At 40.7% G+C, this 22,636-nt stretch overlaps 1 protein-coding gene across 6 annotated transcripts; it reads left to right on the top strand.

Annotated features, from left to right (window-relative positions):
* The first annotated feature begins 3,237 nt into the window (after positions 1–3,237).
* Positions 3,238–18,316, top strand: LOC111565489 (phosphatidylinositol 4-phosphate 5-kinase type-1 gamma-like). Of its 6 annotated transcripts, none has more exons than XM_055014817.1 (18): positions 3,238–3,552; positions 8,464–8,492; positions 8,676–8,765; positions 8,892–9,022; positions 9,119–9,236; positions 10,913–11,065; positions 11,568–11,867; positions 12,187–12,395; positions 12,475–12,558; positions 13,106–13,154; positions 13,347–13,431; positions 13,537–13,707; positions 14,567–14,723; positions 14,817–14,885; positions 14,967–15,519; positions 16,170–16,244; positions 17,019–17,102; positions 17,229–18,316. In XM_055014817.1, exons 1-18 carry the CDS (start codon positions 3,465–3,467, stop codon positions 17,229–17,231), a joined length of 2,448 nt encoding a protein of 815 aa, XP_054870792.1. In that variant the 5' UTR covers positions 3,238–3,464; the 3' UTR covers positions 17,232–18,316. The 6 variants fall into 6 exon arrangements, 5 of the variants coding, with proteins under 5 accessions (XP_054870792.1, XP_035802014.2, XP_054870793.1 ...); XM_035946121.2 differs by having other exon boundaries at positions 17,016–17,102; XR_002745910.3 differs by lacking the exon at positions 16,170–16,244 and adding an exon at positions 15,705–15,739 and having other exon boundaries at positions 3,239–3,552; positions 17,016–17,102.
* Positions 18,317–22,636: the final 4,320 nt, after the last annotated feature.

Below are 22,636 nucleotides of genomic sequence, written 5' to 3'. Positions count from 1 at the left end.
AATAAAATAAATAAATAAATAAAATAGCATCACATGACTGGCAGAAAAAAAAAATACATTCAAGTTTAAGATAAAGAGAAATAAAGTGCATGAATGCAATTCACAACAATAACATAATAAAATGTGTGTCTGTCTTGCTTGTAAACTGAAACTCAAAAGAACACCACAACTGATGGCAGATGTTTTCCACTTGTATGTAAACAAAGTATGTCCATATATCGCTTCTTCGTTTTCTCTCCAGCTGCCCGAAAGCTGGGGAACAGTGCCCAGCCATGATCCCACCGCAGATGCATCTAAATAATGTCGCGAGTGAAGATTGAGGAAGTGACGTCGCCTGCGTCAGCGCAGTGCGACGTCACAGCCTGGGGAACAGAAATACCGCAAAGTAAACGCGACTAAACATTTAAATGTTATTTCGTCTCGTTTTGGTCAGCGAAAATGAAGAGACATTTCAGCAGAGTTTTTATTTTGTAAACCGAATTTCGTCTCGTTTTTATTCGTCAACAATATTGTATTATATACTTTATTATAGTTATCGTCACATAACCACCATTTACGTTTCGTCTCGTTTTCGTCAAGTGATAAAGGTTCGTTGATGACGATATTTCGTCATAATTTTCGTTGACGAAAGCAACACTACCTCAGACTGATGCACTTTGCTGGTTTGCAGATAATTTCATGTACAATGACAATAAAGATCTTCTATTATAACATATTTTGCTAAAACAAGAACTGCAAACCTTCTCAACCATCTCCGTCTGCAATATTCCAACCACAACAAAAGAATTATCTGATGTAGTTATTAGAATCTTTACTGAACCAGCCCTGGAATTAATAAAAATATGTATATGGATATGATTTTCTCTGATGGGACCACTATGGAAGCCGTAGTATCAATTAACTATCCTTTGAAGGGAAAGATTAGGTCTTCTTCAGGTGGATAAAAAAAATGCTCTCCCTTTAAAAAAAAATGCATACAATAAAGTAAATCTCTTCTGCACTGCACACATACTACACTTTTGTATAACTGGATGTCAGAGTAAAGGCAGACAGATCCACTGATCAGCCACAACATTCTGACCACTGACAGCTGAAGAGAACAACATCCATCATCTTGTTCTAATGCAATGTTCTGCTGGGAAACCTTGACATTCATGTGGATGTTTGACATGTACCACCACCTAAACACTGCACGACAAACAACCCCCTAGTCTCCATGGCAACAGCAGTCCTTGATGCCAGCTGCCACCTTCAGCAGGACAAACAAAAACTGCTCTGGAGTGGTCCGAGGAACACGACAGAGCTAAGCTGTTCACCTGAGTTCCACACTCCCCACATCCAGATCTGATTGAGCATCTGTGGGATGGTCCAGGATCAGCCTGGTCCAGGTAGGACCCACCCTGCAACCCACAGGATCCACAGAATCCACAGGATTCAGGAGGAGTTTTAGCAGCATGAAGGGACCAACACAGTATTAGTCAGGTGGTCATAATGTTATACTGTTATACTGTCATGCTGATTATATGATCAGTAAATGTTACCATCAATTATAACATCCACAATGATCAGGAAAAACAACTATCAGTTCATTCAGAAACTGTGGGGTTAAACCTAAAAACACAGACCTCAACAGCAGTTTGTTTTAAAGCAGAACACCAGCTGGTTTTCACTAAAGAAGCTTTCAGAGCAACAATTAAATGACAGTTTTGTTCTCATTAAGTTCAGAGTCGGCCAAAATAATGTACACACATCAGGAAAAGAAAAACTTTTATAAATATTTCATTTGTATAAGTACTTCTATACATATAGATTCCTCTTTCTAAGTTTGATCAAATCACGATAACTCTGTGTCCTGTTGTACGATGTTTTCCCAACAGATGGCTTTACCCTCATGAATGGAGCATCAACAAGTGACATCTACAACACAACAGAAATGTCTGGAAGCCAGTGGCCACCACTTTGAGCACCTCTTGTAATTGTAGAGGCCAAAGATAACTTTTATTAATCACGTGATGTCTGAATAAATTTGGTATTGAAATATTTATGCAAGTTTTTCTTTTCCTGATGTGTGTAAACATTTTTTTGGCTGACTCTGTATAATGGGTTTCTGACAGGTCACCAGGCAACATCTTTTTATAATAATGACAAACATACCTGCATTCTACAGGAGTGATTTTCCTCATGTGCAGGTAAAGATGTGTGAGGAGCTTAGAGATGACAGGAGCAGGAGTCATAACACAGATGGTCAGCGGTAAGTTAGCCACCTGTGTTAATTAGCCCGCTAGCTAACTTAGCCGCTTAGCTAGCTAACGCGTCCGGACCAACTGCTCAAACACGACAAAACACAACTCTTCACAAATCGCTGACTTAACGTACAAAAAAACAACGCTACTGGTTAGAAGTACTTATCTTCTTACCGTGTTTTACTCCAAAAACAAGATCAACAGCAGCCAGAGATGCTACCAGACGTGCCGACCATAGATATACACAGACTAGATACGCTAGCGCGCTGTCTTCTATGGTCTGACCAATCACTGCTCTCTGGCTCCGCCCTCTGAGAAACTTGTTGTCGTTTGGCTCCACACTTGCTGATGACCACTTCCGGGCTCAGAAAATGAAAAACGGACATTTTTTCGTTTCTGTCTCTTACTGATTTTACTTTCTTGTTATTCTAAATATAAAACGAAAATCAAAGCATTTAAAAAAAAATCGTATATCCTTTTTGATCATGAAAAGGAAAAACGCCTTGTATTTCAATTTTAATTTTTGTATTTTAAAACGAAAATCAAATAACCACTCGTTTTTTGTTTTTCAATACCCGTTTCAGAACGGAAAATCCAATTGCCAGATCCGTACACGGACCATTTTAAAATATTAAAATTTATATCTATCATTGTCAGGTAAAGTTCAATTTTTAAATATATTTTTTGTGTGATTTTAATTCTTATTTTTAAAAAGTTACTCTGATAAAGTCACGTCATAAACAACACTATCTCAATATTAAAACTTTGCTAGGTCCAGCTGTGACGCCAATCCTTATTTGTTATTAGAAAGAACATTGGAACAGCAGCTGTTATTTTGTACCTTCTATATAAATAACGGCGATCTGACTGATTAAATATAAACCTAAATCGTCAGGTATATCTCGGCCTACAGGTCTCTGTCGTGTGTTTCTCCGGTGTTGAGTTTCTTCTGTGAGCGCAGCACCAGATGATGCTGTGGCGGCGCGCAGCAGCAGCAGCAGCCTTTGCGTGGGATGAAGTGACGCACAGCGGTGGCAGAGATGATCCGCGCCGCTGGATCTGAGCGTCCGCACACGGTGGAGTTATGAGGTCCGCAGTAGTAGCAGCAAATACCGAGTGAGGCTGAAATGACGGGATCCCTACGTTGTTTCCAAGCGCATTCCGCAGCATCTGGTTCTCAGTGAGGAAGCGGCGCGTCGTCGTCGGGAAACCTTCCTGGACATGGACGGAGGGACTGCGGAACCGGGGGATGACGGGAGCGAGGCAGCCGCCGCCGGCCTCTGTCTACAGCTAGACTTCGGGGACACCGGTTCGTATGTCTTTCGCTTGAAAACAAACTACAAAACAGTGGTCATTTTTATGGGCTTATTTAAACCCAGCAGCTGGTGGCATCAGCTGCACTGAGGAGAGGAAGTTGGACCCGAGTGGGCAGCATCCTACCCTGCAATTGCACTCTATGTTAAAGCAGGAGACTTTAAAGGTTAGATGACATTTTTTCCCCTACCAAGACACGGAAAAATAGGCTGGTTAGAGGAACACAGCTGTGGGAATGAATAATAAATGGCTTGGTTAGATAACAGTGTCAAGATTCCAGTCAATGGTGCTCAGTTGTAAATGTCAGTGGCTCACTGCAGTTTGGCACAAATACAAGGTCGGTCCACATTAGAGATGTGCGCTCACAGTCCCACTAGAGCTGCTGCACACGAGCTGGGATCATTATTATGATGACTGTTCAGCCTGAGTGACTGTGGAGCTGTTTGTGTACACGTATACACAGGATTTATAGTCACTTTTGCATGACAATTAGGGCTACTGAGCTTTACCTGGTAAACATCCTGTGATCTTCAGGTGTCATTTTGTGCCTCTTCTCTGCTTCTGTGTGTCGTCATAATTCTTACCATCTCTCTTGTCCTCTTCCCGGCTAAATCTGAAGAGTGCCTTATGTAATGTGATGTGGAATTATAACATAAATCACACACTAATCCCTTGTATCAATTCCAACCACCGCCGTGGATGTCGTTGCTACAAATACGATGTGGCAAGCATGACATGTTGATGCTATTTATGCGGAAATGTTGCAGAAAAGAAAGCAGATGTGATCCACATCAGTTTAGCATTTCCAGCAAGTTGTCTTTGCATGTGCATGCTCATACACACACGGTTACAGTAGATGTTTGTGCACGGATGATCATTATTAAGTCCTGCAGATTATACTTGTAGGCAGAAAGCCTCTGGGCATCAAAATCTACTCCTGTGTTTAGTGTCACATTAATGTCACAGCAACAGGCCGCCATTTTCTCAGCTGATAAAGGAGAGATCTAATCCTCTTTGCTATAACACACATGCACAGGCCTTAAGGCATATTTCTCTTAACGCTGACACAAAATTCATAACAAGATGTGAGCTTTCAGAAGCTGTACATTTCCTTAGTGTTTTGACCCCTAACACAAAAATAAATTGCCTAACAGGTAGCCCACAACTAATCACAAGTGATACGATGAGTTTGTCCTGTTTGTTGCTTGCAGCTCAATGACACATTATTCTGGCCTGACCTTAATCCCACAGAGACACTCTGTGTGTGTCTGTCTGTCCTAGGATGCTCCTGTCTGTTGTTCTGCCTGACAGCTTTGTTGCAGTATTAATCTGCTGGTTGCAGGTGTGGGCATCCTGCAGAAAGACATGACATTTAGTTCTGTCACTTGGATGGATGGATATTCATTTTTGTTTATGTAGTTTCATGCAAAATTTTGTTGGTGTTTTTTCATCCTTATCTTTGTACAATTTCTCTCCTGTCTGAAGTATTTTTTCCATGCACACAAACCTTTTCCCTTCTACCTTTTTATGTTTTTAGGAACCGCACAGTAGTGATATCTGTCAGTTAGTCGGGCCACCACATGTGTAGTTTTCAGCATCAGCATCATGATGTTTGCATGTGCAATAGTTGCATCATAGCAAGAGAAATGTTAAGAGAGGCACTTTAACTCAAGCACATCATGCTACAACTTTCTAATTTTCAAGTTTGTCTGATAGAAAGTAATTTCCTCTGATTTAAAGGTTCTTGAACAGACTGAGATTTTTTTGTAACATTATTATAAAACACTGAGTTTGTTGGCATGCAGGTTCCATGCAGAAAAATTAGCGAGGGACAGAAGAGAAACAATAAAAAATGAGATTTGGGTGCATAAAATGAATGCAGTGGCAGTTATATGGAAATATTTCTTTTACAGAAAGGATGATGTTGAAAAAAAATAGGTACTCGGTCAGCAGTGTCTTACAATTGTTGCCACCACATGAGGCAACACAATTAATTAGTCTGATGATTTATACCAGCTCTGCATGATGAGTGCACAGTCAGAACTGAATGCCATCCAATGCACACACATTTGTGGTTTTGAATGAAATGTGTCAACAGCTATGAATTGCCACGTGAGCTGGTACATTTTTGTCCTCCACATGAGGAGCTGCTAACACTGCTGTGATCCATTCATCCTTTAGCTTGTGCTTTATCCTGTGGAGGGTCACAGCAGGTCTAGAGTCTGTCCTCGCTGACAGGGATCAGGGGGCAGGGTACACCCTGGACAGGTCACGAGTATATTGCAGGGCTTGTACGCAGAAAACTCACACCGATGTCTACTTTAGAATCACCAGTTAACCAACCATGCCATGTATCAGCTTTGGAGGGAGCTAGAGAGCAGAGTTAAAATACAAACTCCCCACACCATCAGGTTTGAACCCACAAGTTTCTTGTTGTGAAGCGACAGTGCTAAACATTGCAACACCATGCAGCCCACTGTGATGAGCCTCTGAATTTTACCATATCATCATCATCATCATCAGGGAAAATTTTAGATTTGCACAGTATTTTGGTTTATGGCCAAATACCTGCAAAACTAATCACATTCAACTTTGCTTTGTATGTAGTGGTAATTAGCAAATGCTTGTATGCAAAGATGCTACACTGAGATGGTGAACAGGGTAAACATCATTCTTCCTAGGAGTGTGTTTGAAATCTGATGTTAGCATTTAGCTCAAAGCATTGCTGCTCTGAACCAGTAGAGTCAGTGCAGACTCTTATTACTATAGCTGCCTTTGTAAAGCAGTTAAAAAAAAGTCAAAGTAGGGGTACTTGTACAGTCCATAGATCCAGAGGACTAAACTAAGCTTCTGTTATCAGGATCAAATATGCTGTATGCTAGCCTGCATTTTTACCATTTATATTATTCTTAGATTTTTTGTTGCACTTATTGACCTGTCAGAGAAGGTATTATCTTGTTGTATGTAAACTGTTATTGTGCTTTGTGATGCTTTAGTGGCAGCAACATCTGCTACAGTGTGTGCTGAGTACTTTAACATGGCTTAAAGAGTCATTATCCCAGCTCTGCCAGCAGTGCATGCCTAATCTTCATCCTCATACAAACTGAAAGTTAGCAAGATGATGATGATGATGATGATGATGATGAAAACTGAGTAGTTTATGGTACTGTGAAGTTCTGTGAACTGTCTCTTTTTCCGTTCACTTCCTTCCTGTTCCTTCATCCTCTTAAACAGATACAGTCCAGTGGTGTCCTGTATGTCAGTTGGAAAGATTCTTCCTAATCCTTGCGTGTGATTGGTTGAGCTTGTGATCCGTAGACCTCTGCCAATGACAGCACTCAGATTAGGAGAAAGTCAATCCAATAGAGTTTTTACGTTCTCTGAGCAAATCTCACTGATCCAGGAATAGAAAACACAGCAGTGGTCTGACTACTGAATGCCAGTTTGGTTTGCTCAGTTTTTCAGAGTATTTTTTTTCTTTTGGGATTATCAAAGAATTGGTAACCTGTAGTGCCTGAACTCTTCTGCTGGTGAGTTAACCACAAATGTATTTAGAACAAGGTAAAGGAAAGTTGCAAAATTACCTCTTAGATGCTTAAGGTGCAATAAATGCAGTTTTCCTTTCAAAAAAAACTGTAAAATAAAAGGGACCTACTGAACCGAGGAGATGAAAATCAGGATGTTTACAATCACAAGGTCCACTACTAGATCAGAGGAGATCTATGGATGAAATTTTTAGAGTTGACATGCACACCTTGATTTAAGTTTAAATTGTTTTATTGTACAGTGTCATGCACTTATGATCTATGTATAGTGCATATAAAAAGTAGTCACCCACACTTGGAAGTTTTCTACTTTTACTGCTTTTCAACAACGAGTCGTGGTCAATATAATTTGGCTTTTTTGTCAAGACTTGATTAAAAACAACACCATTTGCAAGTTTGTAGTTTAGTTTCCATGATCTCTTTTCAGCAGTTGCTTAATCTTTGTCATTCTCCTAAAAAGTTCTGACTGGTGTAGAAAAGGTAGCAGTAGTTGTATGCACAATCTCTCCTATCTTAGCTACTGAATCTTTAACTCCTGCGAAGGACTCATAGGTGTCTTGGTGGCCTCCTTTACTTCTCGTCTCATTTTTGCTTGGTCACTCAGTTTTTGGGGAAGGCCTGTTCTGGGCATATGTATGGTTGCCATATTCCTTCCATTTCTTAATGATGGATTTAACTGCACAACAGGGGATATTCAGTGGCTTGAAAATGTTCCTGTATCCATCCTCTGACGTATACTTTCTAGTAACCTTTTCACAGAGTTGCTTTGAATGTTTTTGTGTGTGCATGTTGTAGTTATAGCCAGAAGTACTGATTCACCAGTGGACCTTCCAGATACAGGTGTCTTTACACTAAAATCACTTGAGACACATTCACTGCACTCAGATGATTTCCATTTCAACACCAGTTGGCAGCACCTGTGATAAATTAGATGAGTCACTTTGAAGAAAGTGAATACTTATGCCATCACTTATTTTATATTTGTAATTAATTGACACTATGTGGAAATCTGTTTTCACTTTGACACGAAAGAGTCTTTTTCTGTAAATTTCCGTTAAAAAATAAATAAATAATAATATTTAAGTTAAATTAACCATGATTTAATGCTGAAAAGCAGTAAAAATGGAAAACTTCCAGGAGTTGGTGAATACTTTTCATAAGCGCTGGAGTTTCATTCAGCTATCAATCAGAACTCATAGTCTCATGAGGTAGAAAGCACATTATTTCCTCCATTAACAGTGTAAATCTGATGCTCAATCTAGCATACCCTGCCAAAGCACTAACTCATGCTAAATAATGTACTAATGTACTCACTTCTTAACCTGTTTCTACTGCATGTCTCCTTATGTCTCTGTCTACAGATTCAGCCAGGAAGGCTCAAATAACAGAGGTGAGAGGCTGCTTCACTCTAGACACCGTCCATCAGCTGTCTCTGTGACTCTCTTCCTCTCCTTCCCTTCCTTTGTCTGTCTGGGTTTGCTGCTTGACATAATCTAAGATAGGACAGTAAATAAAATATGCAATACCTACATCACATATGCATTTGCTTGTGCCTTTTCTTTCCCTGTGGCAGATGCCGTCCCCATTTGGAGCAGGCCAAGCTCATGAGAAGAAGATTGGTCACAGGAGGGTCGATGCCTCTGGAGAAACAACATATAAGAAGGTTGGCTTTTCTGCTTGTCTTTGTCTTTTGTCTCAGAATTTTTTTAGGTTTTCTCAGCATGGTTTCATGCACTATTCTCCACCCACACCTTAGTCTGTTATGCTTTTCTTTGTTCTCCGCCTCCAGACCACCTCCTCTGCCTTGAAAGGGGCTATCCAGTTGGGTATTGGATACACTGTTGGCAATCTCAGCTCCAAGCCTGAGAGAGATGTTCTCATGCAGGACTTCTACGTGGTTGAAAGCATCTTCTTCCCCAGGTGTGTTTGCATGAGTTGATGTGCTCGCATGTGTGAAATATTCAATGTAATCTTTGATCTTCTTTTACTCATTCAGTGCTTCTTTACTCCATACAGTGAAGGCAGTAACCTCACACCAGCCCACCACTTCCCAGACTTCAGGTTTAAAACCTACGCTCCTGTGGCCTTCCGTTACTTCAGAGAGCTGTTTGGGATCCGACCAGATGACTACCTGGTGAGATACTTACTCTTTGTTATATGTTCAGTGTTAGGCCAATGCAGTTGCATCAGCTGTCAAGAAGATTTTTGAAACTTTATCTGTAACTTTCTGTCCCTTGCTTTGGGAGATCTTCTTATAATATACTGGGCTCCATAAAATCATGAAACTACAACATTATTCATAATAGCAGGACTATTGTCAGTTGATGGCAATATATGTGCTTATTATCTCAACCTGTTATCAGAAATTAGTTATTAGAATGTATTTTTAGCCATTTTTCTTTCCTATGACAATAATAATGTTATAATTATTTGTCATTTCTTTAACCTGTTCTTGAATTTACTCAAAAAACTATGGCAAAAATATTTTATGTTGATAAAAATAATGTCTTAATGTCATTACTCAATAACAATAAAGAGCTAATAATCAAATTTACATTTTATATTTAAGCATTTTACATTTACTACTAATGTAATATATTCTCTATATTCTAATATTAGATTGAACAATTCATATTAAAGAAAACCCATGATACACAATGTGAACCTCATTAAATAAGCTCAGAGATCTAAAAAAACATTTTGCTTTATTTAATTTAATGTAATAATACCATAATAACCATGCTGTATGATGCACCACGACGTACACTAAATATAAACGTGTGTGAAGTTCTCTCCACAAGCATTTGCCTCACATCAGTGGATTTATCAAAGAAAAGCATGCTCAGATCTGTGCTGCTCTGTGGATGATCATTAGGCATCTACACACATAAAAGGAAAACCGTGCACACGCAAGCACACAATGGCACACTGTTGCACACGCCTTTGCATATTGTGCATGTCAGGGTTCACGCACACCCACATGTGCAGTGTACTGAGCAACCCACTTAAGCTCACGTTCTACCTTTGCCAGAGGGAGATTAGCAGACTAAAGCTTTCTTTTTTAAATTCCACATAGTGGCTGCAGACAGTCAGAGTAGTTTGTGTTTGTGTCTGTGTGTGTTTGTGTTGCTGTGGGAGGGCTAGAGTATTAGTAAATTGCATTTTGTTGACTACGCTTTAGAAAATTGAATTACTTTGTCAGACAATTAAACTACAAGCTAAGGACACTCAGCTAAAAGCTCTATTTATGTACAAGGTCCTAATGGCTGCACGTCACTAGTAGATATTTAGTGTAAATTGAAGTCTGCTGATGTTAATGGAGTTTATGTTGGGTACATGTGCAGTTTAATGTGGTTAGCTTTGATTAAACTTGATTCCTGCAAATTACCACAGGATTTAGGAATATCAAGAAGTGTTGAATGCAGCATTTGCACAGTTTTGGCGTTAACTTCATTGAAGTGATGAAGTCAACAGTCTTTACACGCTTGTACTTCGAAAACAAAGCTTCCTTTTTGCTGCTGATGATCATGACGTAAGTGGGTAGATGTATGAGTCTGTAGCAATGGACCACAGAAGTGATAAAGCTGGGATGGCTGCAAACAAGCATGAAACAAACATCTAACATAACATGAAATTACAGAAATTATCAGATTTTTCATTCCAAACAGGCAACACAAGCGTAGCAAAATGAATCAGATCTCAGTTCTGTTGGATGTTGAAACAATCCTTTCAGAGTGTGGTTTAGATTGCCACACTTGAGGCAGGATGCCATGTAACATTCTAATCTGTTTGTTGTCTGTCTCTGTCTAGTATTCTCTATGTAATGAGCCACTGATTGAATTGACGAATCCAGGAGCGAGTGGCTCCATATTCTACGTAACCCGTGATGATGAGTTCATCATCAAAACTGTCCAACACAAAGAAGCTGAGTTTCTACAGAAATTGCTCCCTGGATACTACATGGTAAGAAAAACTACGCCTTTCACTCATTAGAATCAGTTCAGTCATGACTATATGCTGCTAATGCATATTAATTGTAAACACAGCCAATGGTACCATTCTGCACCTGTAAGTATTTGGAAAATTAAACCTTGCTGTAGGCTTTGTAATATTTTGTATTTTGCCTGTGTGGGTGTGAGGTGTTTTCAGGGACACACGCTTAAGAGCAAAGCAGCAGCTGAAACTTCTAGTCATCTTTATCCTCTTTATCTAACCCCCTGGGGTTGGCCCCAGTCAGCAGTGACGTAACAGGCGGCTTTGTGAGAGGAAGAGCAGAGACCCATGCTCAGTAATCCTTAACAGGTTAAGTGTGCACACAGCAGACACACAGGTGTGTGCTGAGGCCTGAGGATGGGTCACGCTGTCTGCCAGGTGTATGCAACTGGGGCTGGAACACACAGACTTCATTCCTAATTAACCTCTAATACACTCTGTTCTCTCCTCCTTCATTTTTTCCTGCCTCCAGAACTTGAACCAGAACCCCCGGACTTTGCTGCCCAAGTTCTTTGGCCTCTATTGCGTCCAGTGTGGCGGCAAGAACATCAGAATTGTTGTGATGAACAATATCTTGCCGCGCTCCGTACGCATGCACCTTAAGTTCGACTTGAAGGGCTCCACATACAAGAGACGAGCATCCAAGAAGGAAAGGGAGAAGTCCAAACCCACTTTTAAAGACCTGGACTTTCTGAATGATGTCCCTGAAGGCCTCACTCTGGACCAGGACACGTTCAGTGCTTTGGTCAAAACCCTGCAAAGAGACTGTCTGGTGAGAGAGAGAACAAGGAGGAGGTGGATGAACAGTTATTTGTAAAAGAAGTATAACACTGTGCATTTAATTTTATTTTAATGAAGCCGACCACTCACACGGTATCTGCTCAGCAGCAGACTCATAAATAAGCAGGAAGCAAATTAAGGCACAGTTAAAGAAATAAAAACAAAGAGAAGAAGGGAGAGAAAGGGAATTAGAAGCTGCTTATGCTAATTTTCACCATGCTCGGTGCAAGGAAATCCATACTTAAAAAGCTTAAATAATCCTTTAAGCTTTGTGTTAAATGTTTTGACATATTGTGTGTGCTTCACGCCAGGTTCTGGAGAGTTTTAAGATCATGGACTACAGTTTACTGCTTGGAGTCCATAACAAGACCCAAGCAGAGAGAGAGCAGCAGTCGCAGGGTTCACCTGCAGGAGGTGGAGATGAAAAGAAGCCTGCAGGGCAGAGAGCCTTGTACACCACCGCCATGGAGTCCATACAGGGAGGCTCCACATGCAGGGACACACTGGACCACGACGACACGTAAGACACTATTTCATTCTATTTGACTTCACTGTCACATCCAATCCACACAAGATTGTAATTTTTCTTCTCTTTCTAGTATGGGCGGTATTCCAGCTGTAGGAAGTAAAGGAGAGCGCCTCCTGCTGTTCATTGGAATCATTGACATTCTGCAGTCCTACAGGTAGGCAGTCAACCCATGTGGTGCATTTCAAATAGAGTTGCAATAGGCAGGGACAAACAAAGCATTAAGGCAGAAGCAGAAGTTGCACCATCTTCCTTTTTCTAAGCAAAACGATTTATAGGAAATGCAGTTCTAAGACTGAATGGTGACAGTCTTCTTGGGTCTCATATTTTTATGGTAGTAAGTGTCAAATATAATAATATGTAGGTGTTTTAACTACTCTTCTTGACACTGCTTCTGCTTTCCCAGTCTGAGCAACTACATGAAGGTTGATTTTCAGTTTGACACATTAAACTACAAAAATGTCATTTCTCTGTGGCTTCAAAGTCAAGATGTGTTTAAGCCGAGGCTAACTGTAAAAGTGCTGCCACACATATCATATTGTCTGTCAGTAACTAAATGTATAATGACATGCAGACGTGTAAAATGAATTCCAGTCTTTTAAAACATTGCAATGGGGATTGTTGCCACTGATTTAGCACTGGGTTGCCAGGTAACCACAGCAAGCCTCTGACTGAATAAATAATTTAATTGTCTTGTCTGACAGACTGATTAAGAAACTGGAGCACTCTTGGAAATCTCTCATCCATGACGGGGTGAGTAGCTTCCATATAACTGTTGTGTAATAGTCTGTATCCAAGCAAAAGAAAATGCATCAAACCATGTCACATTTTTCACTGTATTTGTCTAATTGGCAAAGAGCCTTCAATATTTACGAAACATGAAAGCTAATCAAACCAGTCTTGATTATGTCTCTTCTTTTCATTGCTGCCTTCATTCCCTCACAGGACACAGTGTCGGTTCACAGACCGGGTTTCTATGCTGAGAGGTTCTACAAATTCTGCAGCACAATTGTCTTCAGGAAGAGCAACTGTGAGTTCACATATGTCTGTAAGATTCATGCAAAGAAATGTAACTAAACATTTTCAGCTCATTTGTTGGGAATGAGTACAACTAAACCACATCCCTGTTTCACAGCACTGCGATCGTCTCCGTCTAAGAGGGGACGAGGGGTGCTCTTGTCCAAGTCCAGTGCTGGAGCCAGTTCAACTGGGCATCGTCCTTCACTCACTGATGACAGGCAGGAAAACCTGGACAACTTGGAGAACCTGAGAGGAGCTCGCAGCTTCCCCATGCTCGAGGACAATGGTATGACTTGAATAGTCCAAAATGATACACAATCATGACATATAATTAGGTGATAAAACGCAGTAAAATGTCGCCCACAGGGTGCATAAAGCGTTTTCTTATTTCATGTCACCTGAACCCAGTGGTATGGGATTGTTTGGCCATGTAGCTTTCATCAGTGTTTATCAAGGCTTGCTGCCCTCACGTCAAGGCTAGTGTGGAAATGTCCACGGACATGCTAATGTTACTTCAGTGAAACTGTAGAAGTTAAGACTGAAGCAGAAGGTGCTGATTTGTTTCCGTTACTTCGGGCCTTTTGGAAATGAACACACTGTTAGCCTCAATTGCCTGCTGCGTCTGAGTGCTCCATTTTCTTTTTAAATAAAATAAAGCGAACCGCTATTGATCCCTGTGGGGAAATAGAAATGAAGCAGCAGCATAGCAGCAATAAAAACAAAAACAAAGCAAAAGTTAAAGTAATAAATCATAACTAGATATGCATTAGCTTTAGAAAAGTGATGTCATGAATGACAATGCTACAATAAATACAGATACAGAGGGAGTTGACATCCTAAAAATAGGCATTGAGTAAAAAGATATACAGCAGAGTTCAGAGCAGCATGCAGTATGTGCAGAGGCCAACATGTAATATTTATTGTCTATATTCATACTTGCTAATGGGGGAAGGGAACACAGAATGTGAAGTAGAAAGAATAAGATGCATAGAGTTCAAAGGGAACAGCTTTGCAGTGCAGTGTTGTACACTTAGATGGCTGGAAGTCAAAGCTGGTGTATGGTAAAGATGTTGTGTTCTGTTAATTATTACATTTGCATTTTCATCTCCCTTGTATGTGATCTCTTGCTTAATTTTGTCTCTCAGGGAGGGAGCCTCCCTGCACTCCTCCTTCATTTGAAGATGCTACCACAGCATCTATTGCTACCACTCTGTCATCCAACAACTCCCTACCGACCACCCCATTCGATACACCGGAGCACCCACGCTACAGGAGACAAATGCAGTCCCCAAACATGGCCAGGTGACAATAATTGTATCTATTTACATGCAATATTGTAACTGACCAATTACAATATTCTACTAATTTCATGCACACTCTGCTTTTGTCACTCAGGTCACAAAAAGAGGTAGTTGAGATTCACGGTGAAAGACAGGACACCATCACAGTGGAGGTGGAGCTCAGGTACAGGATAAAAATGCCAGGATAATGTCCACATCTGTCTTTGTAGTATTTTAACAGTCTTCTTTGTCTTTCTTTGTACAGTAAAATCCCAAAGAGCACGGAGCTCACGCAGATGACAGAAAAAACATCCCCCAAACATCTATCACCTGACCACCTGCCTCGAGTCATCACTTCATCCACTCCTCCCTCTCTCAGTCCATCCTCTGCACATTCCTCCGCTACCCTTCCTCCTTCCTTTGTGTCCTCCACTGCTCAGCCTACTGGCCAGTCCTCCTCCAACACACTTTCTTCATCCATCCGTCCATCCACCAAACCGCTCGCCTCTCCCACAGCAGCTCAGTCTTCCACTCTTTCTTCTCCGGTCTCTCATCCAGCTACACCCTCCACACGTCCCACTTCAACTCCAGGCAGCTCCACCCTCCCTCCTGCCTCCGCATTCACTCCTATCTGTCCAGCATCTCCTCACTCCTCCACCCAGAGCTCCTCTCACCATCTCCCCTCGACGCCCCCTGCCTCGGTCCCTCCGAGCCCTCAGGTGCCTCAGCAGGCGGCGCAAACGTCGTGCAATCAGCTGTCTGTGTCCAGCAGCCACAACTCATTGGACGGGGAGGTGCAGGTTTCCGACATATACTTTGTAAGTTCTCACTATCCTGCTTTTTCTCCCTGACAAGTGAGATAATGAACCAGTTTAAAGGACGTTGAGCAAACCAAAATGAGTTAAAAGTTGAATCATACCATTGAATTATTAAATAAATACATTTCCAGGGAGTAAAGATCGTTTTCCCTCTGTTTTTCTTTGATTTACTGGGTTTTTTGCAGTGGCCCAGTCAGGACAGCGTGGTAGAGTTATGATGGTGAGGGGGGTGCTGTGTGTGTTGCAGTGTGCACGTACTATGGGAGTTGCTCTTGCTGTGCAAAATGCTTTTTTTCTGAAGCATGAGGCTGCCAACAGCCATAGATCATGCTTTTGAATGTATCAGCAAAACACAGGTTGTCTTTCCTGCACAGCATGATTTATATCTATCGATCTGCAGTCATGCGTCCTGTCAATGTCATTTCTCATGACTGTCTTTTGTGGGAATTTCTGTTTCATTATTACATTCATTTTCTTTACTTTTGCTTCTCTGTCATTACTGCTTCTATCATCCCATATACCATATCTATTTTCTTTCTTGTATATTAATTCAATGAAATTCCTTCATTTTCACATGTACGCATTCCATACACCTGTGTGTTCATCTGTGTGTGCGTGTGTGTGTGTGTGTGTGTGTGCCCATCCATCAGTATGCAGATGGCAGATATTGGGTGTACTCTCCAGTTCTTGGCCGTCGTAAGCTAAACTCTAGCTCAAGTTACAATGTAAGTCACCATCAAGGTAGATAGAGTCATTTGTAACTCTAGGAGATGTTTCTATGTGTATTGCATTGCTGGTAACTGTTCCATTGGGGACTGTTACAGGCATAGCTGCTTATGGATCTTCAGAAGTGCTTAACAACAAAGCCCCAGTGCAATTCTCATGACTTATTTAGTGCTGACTTGTGCAAAAATGCATATGAAAACTGTGGCTTCTGAAGTTCCATCATCTGCACTTAAATGGAGCATGCATTCTTATCTGAAATGTTAGTAGCAGACAGTAATTTAAAATGTTTAGGATCTGGAAACTGCAGCTAGTTAACTGTAGCATATATCAGCTTTGTAGCTGTAGTGATCCCTCAGGTGTCTGCTCCGTACCAATCACATAACACAGGAGCTGACAAGCTGATTAATGTTGCCAATGCCTCCCTAGCATGAGACCTCACTTTCTGATGCTGGAGATTATGTTTTGTCAAAGCTCCCGAGAATGTGGTTTAAATATGAAATAAACAAGTAATCCTTTGTTACATTAAATATTGATAAGCAGTGATGAAATAATGGAAGAGATCTCTGCATAGGCAACAAGGGGGGAAGTACTATAGACTTTGACTGATTAGTGCACAGAAACAATAACACCTTTAGAGCTGCAAATGTGCAAAAAATGCACAGTGCAGCTTTAAACTATTCCTTCAGTTTCTCTCCAGTTCCTCTTTCATTTAGTTCCTCTCTTGTTTTATTCTTCTTGTGCTGCCCTCTGCTGGCTGTATGTGACAACAGCAGCCTCAGGAGGATCGGAGCTGGGTGTACTCTCCTCTGCACTGCAGCTCAGAGTCCAGAAGGGGCTCAGATGGGGAGAGTGAGACAGTAAGTGTGCAGTTCATTCATGATTTACAGTTAATTCACAGAACAGGGATGAGATGAATGAATGTGTGCTTGCTCTCCTCATAGCAGATCTAATATTTATCTTCTGTTTCTCTGTTTGTCCTTCAGTAACCGACAGTGGAGACAGCAGTGAAGGGTGGAGTCAGAGGCTGTCTCCATGTACGAAAGTCGACAGGTTTTAATTATAAAGCCACCGGGACACGATGAAGATCTAATCGCTGGTTACCCATGCTGCATGTGGGAGCCTGCTTTGCCAATTGCAACAAAAACTATATGAATGAACTTTGGGAGGAAGCATTCAAGTATAAAAGTGTTAAACAATGCATCCAAACAAATATACTGACATGTTATCAAACTGTTGTGCAAAACAATTACAAAGCATTGGTTCAGGACAATCTGACTGACATCAGGTGGAAAAGCTAAAATGGTACAATCCGCTGAGTGGCACTGTGAATCTTTATGGCGTTTCTTCATAACAAGCCTGGCATGGCGATGGCATCATCAGTTCAAACTAATACCTCACACAGAAACCTTGATTCAACCCACACAGCTAATCACAAAATAAAGTTTTAAATTCTAGTGCCGATTCCAAAGTTTCAGAACATTGCAAACATGCATCCATTTATTTTCTGCGACTTTATTCCAGAGTTGGGTTGCCATGGCAGCAGGCTAAGCTAGGTTGTCTAGACATTCCTCTCCCCAGCTCAGGCTATGCAATTTGGACATTTAAGTTGCTGATTTTATTTACATTTTTTTTGACTCAACTTGAGTGAACTACTCACATATTTATTTTTCACTAGGGGCATGTCAGAGCTGTTTGTACTTTTATTTTAGCACTTTATAAATGTACATGTGGTTGAGGTCTTTGAAATTGTGTATGTTTTGTTAATTTGTCATCAGTTGTTGGTTGAAAACACACTCGAACACAGTTAATGTTATGTGTGCTGCGTATACACAGTGTTCTGTTTCTTCCAGTGGTGTGTGGTGGTCCACTTAACGATTTTTGATCTGACCATGAATGCTTGTGTTCAAATTGCCTTACTGACAAACTCATTATTGTAACCGTTTTTGATATTTTCTGGTCACATGTAATCATTCTGCAAAAAACAAAGAAAAAAATCCTTAGAAATACAAACATGCAAAATATTTTATTGTGAGTAAACACCAAATATCTGAAGCAGAGTTAAAACCGTATATATATATATATATATATATATATATATATATATATATATATATATATATATATATATATATATATATATATATATATATATATCAGTAATGCATTTATAACTTTTCAGAATTTAGGATGAGAAGATGAAGAGAGAGTAAAGGAAAAAATGAATGAAATTATCTTTTGTAAATTGTCGATAAACTGTGTATGTGCTGCAGCACATGCATGTAAGTCTGTGCGTGCCCTTGTGTCTCTGTGTGTGCATGTGTTTGCATGCATATGATGTGTGATTGAGGGACATATGAGTCTGAGATTTTTATTAGACTTATATGCCTTCTGCATATTTGTCAAATTGTCAAAAGTTGTTGTTATAGGCCATGAAAGTTTGAACCAGCTATAAGCATGTTGGCTGTGTGAGAAAAACGAAATGCAGGTGTCCCAGTCTTTAGTGACACTGGATTAATCATAAAATACCAAATAAACAGAGCTAAATTTAAACATCCTCAGTTTTATATACAGTTTACAAAAAAGAAAAGCAGACAGTACCGTCCTTCTTCCATGTATGGTAAAAGAGGATTCACCATACTAAGACTTCCTGACTGTGTCCAAAAACACTACTGTACCATATTACTGTATTGTTTGAGTCTGCTCAAGTTAACCTGCCTGTTTGTAGGCAACAGTGTTTGTAGCTGATCACTGTGTAAAAGATAATAAAAATTATATTGTGTAAAAAGTTGTTTGAATTTTGTTTTCTAAAATAACCAATTTCCCCAAGGCGATGCAGAGAAGTTGTTAGAATTAGTCCACTAGATGGCACCACAATGTCTCAGAAAACATTAAATTCTCAATCCTTCTACTTCTTGATTGGAATCTCATCTAGTGCCTTCAGCTTTGAAAATTTACTCCTCTTAGTTGCATTGTAAAATTAAATTGCACAAAGACATAAGCCAGAATCTGAGCTGCCTGTATGTCATGATTTATTTTATTGTGTTCCTGATAGACCATAAAAGACAGGCTCATATTTAAAGCCTCTTACCTCACCCCTTTACATCACACTGACATTTTAACGTGTATAAACATAATGATATGAAATCTTGATTGCCTTACTTGGGACTGCATTAAAAATAATAATAAAAAAAAACAGTAGGCACATTCCGGCTAAAAATACAATAGCATAAAAAAAGGGTCAAGATTCCAAACGGTATCAACCAAAACAGACGATTGGGGTCTTATCTTGCTATTTGCAATAATACAGAGCCACTTAATTTCAAAATACATACAGCATATGATCATATATGTACATGTTTGACTGTGTCTGCACGTGCACATGAATTGCTGTGAGCATGTGTGATGCTTTTGTGTAAACCAGAGTTGTGAAGATCACTCAGGGTAACAAGTCAACCATGTCGGGCCATGATGGAATGTGTGATGGACAAGGATCAATAGCCAGCTTCCCAATTGTCCTACAATGAAATTGTCCCTCACCTTGCTTTTCCACTTTCTTTCTGTCCTTCTACCTTTGAATGTACACACACACGCACGCACGCACGCACGCACGCACGCACGCACGCACGCACGCACGCACGCACGCACGCACGCGCGCAATCCTTTGGTTCTTTCTCCAGCCAGATTAAGGCCTTCTCCTTGGTTTATGGCTATGTGGATATTCCTTTACCAATTCAGAGATGCCACTTACTACACGCAGAGAACTATAAAAGGATAAGGCTTGTGGTATTCTAAAAATGTTGTTTCCAAGAAATGGCACAAATCTGTGTTGCCAAAGTTTGGCAAAAAGTATGTTTTTCCTCTGACACCGACACAGGGTACCATAATTGCTGCCTATAAACTGTTAAAACACTAATCCTCATTAGGGTCGGAGGGGCTGGAGCCTATCTCAGCTGACTTAGGGTGAAGGCAGGGGACACCTTAGACAAGTCACCAGATCATAGGACTACACATAAAGACAAACAATCACACTCATATTTGGACAATTTAGAATCACCAATTAACCTCAGCGTGTTTCTGGACTGTGGAAGGAAGCCAGAGTACCCATTGAAAACCCACACAGGGAGAAGGAGGATCCTTCATAAACTTGCCTCACTCAGGATGTCCATCAGACCTAACTGCAAGAGTCAAGGATCTGATGAGAAAGGCCAAGAGTAAAAGACACCAGTCATGCCAGCGACTCAATCAGAGGCTGAAAAATCTTGAAGATGTTTCTAAGAGCACCATGCATCGTTATTTAACAGCAACATAGGGGCTGAAAGCTTACAAGAGGCAACATATCCCATGACTCACCAAAATGCAAAAGGAGAAGGCCTAGCTTTCGCAAAAAAGTACATAATTCTGACTCCAAAAGACTGGGAGAACTGGATTTTCTCTGATGAATTCCCTCTCTACTTACTTACGACACCTAACAGCCAAAACGACCATATCTATACAGATGATCATAAAAAAGTACCATCTTTTGAGCAAGTGAAATTCAGTGCCCATAGTATGGTTTGGGGGGCTACATCTGCTTCAGGTCTCTCAGAGTTGCACATTGTGCCTCAAGGTACCACTGTTAATGCACAATATTAGACCAACAACATTCTAGAAATGGAACTACTTTTGGCCAGAAGGAAAAAATCGGGGCCTGTGACTGAATGGAAAATGTTTAACAGACGTTTGGAATTGGTATTTATGCAAGATGTTGCCCCTGCTCACATTGCCTGTCTGACTCAGCAGTTGTGTTCTCAGCATCTACCTGGCTTTCTGCATAAGGAGGAATGGCCATCAAACTCCCCTGTCCTCAACCCAATTGGGAACAGTTGAGGAATCCTGAACTGTTGCATCTTTACCAGTCCACCAGTGACCACCATGAAACAACTCAACTCTACGGCTGTGCAGGAGTGGGGGAAAATAGAACCATCAACACTCAAGAACCTTGTACATTCCATGCCTGAAAGACTGAAAGCCGTGATCAAAGTGAAAGGGAGAAATACTGGTTATTGAATAAACTGATTACATTGCATATTAAATCTTTGAGCTATGTTTTTCTGGGTAGAATAAACTTTTGGGACACTACATATATTCTGCATTGATAGTACACATACACTGCCCTAAATGCTCACTAAATGTGTATCAATCCGCAGCTGAAAACAGTCCTCAACAACTACACCATTTACCCCACTTTGACTATTGTTTGCCAAAATCTACAGCACCCAGCTGTTTCAGGAAACTGCTAGCCTCCTTTTTAAATCAAACACATACAGTCTTGAGCATTTTTTAAAATGTTTGCTACAAATGGACATGAGGCTGAGAGCTACAGGGGTAACAAGGAAAGTAAGACATAAAATATACCTACCCTTATTCTTTTAGGACTTTCATCAGACTGGCATGGTGCTCTATGGGTCGAGTTTGCATGTTCTCCTGGCACCCAGTGTTCTGGTTGTCTTCCACAACCCAACTGCATGCATGTCAGATGGATGGGAGACTGTATGAATATCTCTCTTTGTCAGTCTACTTCTGCTCCTCCTCAACCCCCTGCTTTCTGCCATCAGGCAAGCCAGAATAGGCATCAGACTGCTGTGACGATGAAAAGGAATAATATCATCATAATTATCATAAATAAACACACAAAACAGTTTAATATAAAGGACTCAAATTAGTAATTTAAATGGCCATGAAAGCAGAGGAATAAAGTTGTCCTTTTAAAAACTATTTCAAGAAAAATTGTGCAGGTAGCATCTGTACCAGGGGTGAATGGGCCATCGCAGAGCAGAGCTTTCATCTGCAGGACACACAGACAAATGCTTTTGTTCTTTCAAAGAAGAGAGGGGCGAAAGCCACAACAAACAACAGGGTGAGTGTGCAATGTGTGTGTGTGTGTGTGTGTGTGTGTGTGTGTGTGTGTGTGTGTGCACGCACATGGAAAGAAGAGAAAAGGAGAGGACGGAGAGAGAGAAAGCAGAGAGAGATCAAAGCAGGGGGTATGTTTTTGAATGTCTGTGTGGGAGGTGAAGCCTCACCTACCCAGAATGCCTTGCCTCACTCCTTCCAGCCCACTCAGGTTTTTAGGAGCATCACTTTTCCTTTGCAGCCAGCAATATTATGATACTACCTCTTCATCAGTCATCTCCAGATATTCTCAGAGACTCTTGAAATGGCGACTTGATCTCACTCTCCATCTCTGATCTGTGATGCATGAGCCGTATCTCCCACACACAGTTCAACATGTGATAGTTCTGACAATATAGTGCGCCGAACAAAAAGTATACAAAATGTCGACAGTCTCAGTTAAATCTCCCTGTAGAAGGTTCCTACTGATCTGGATCAGAGCCCCATCCCCCCTTTTTCC

This window comes from Amphiprion ocellaris, chromosome 10 (genome assembly GCF_022539595.1).
Source record: "Amphiprion ocellaris isolate individual 3 ecotype Okinawa chromosome 10, ASM2253959v1, whole genome shotgun sequence".
Lineage (NCBI taxonomy): Eukaryota > Metazoa > Chordata > Actinopteri > Pomacentridae > Amphiprion > Amphiprion ocellaris.
The sequence above is the reverse complement of the archived record's forward strand: the minus strand, read 5'-3'. Positions and strand labels throughout refer to the sequence as shown.

Bases quoted from the DNA above. Each gene is read 5' to 3' on its own strand.
- LOC111565489 (XM_035946121.2), top strand. From the start codon at position 3,465: ATGGACGGAGGGACTGCGGAACCGGGGGATGACGGGAGCGAGGCAGCC. The intron at 14,724-14,816 runs GTGACAATAATT...TTTGTCACTCAG, and splicing joins CAGTCCCCAAACATGGCCAG to GTCACAAAAAGAGGTAGTTG. The intron at 16,245-17,015 runs GTAAGTCACCAT...ATGTGACAACAG, and splicing joins ACTCTAGCTCAAGTTACAAT to CAGCCTCAGGAGGATCGGAG.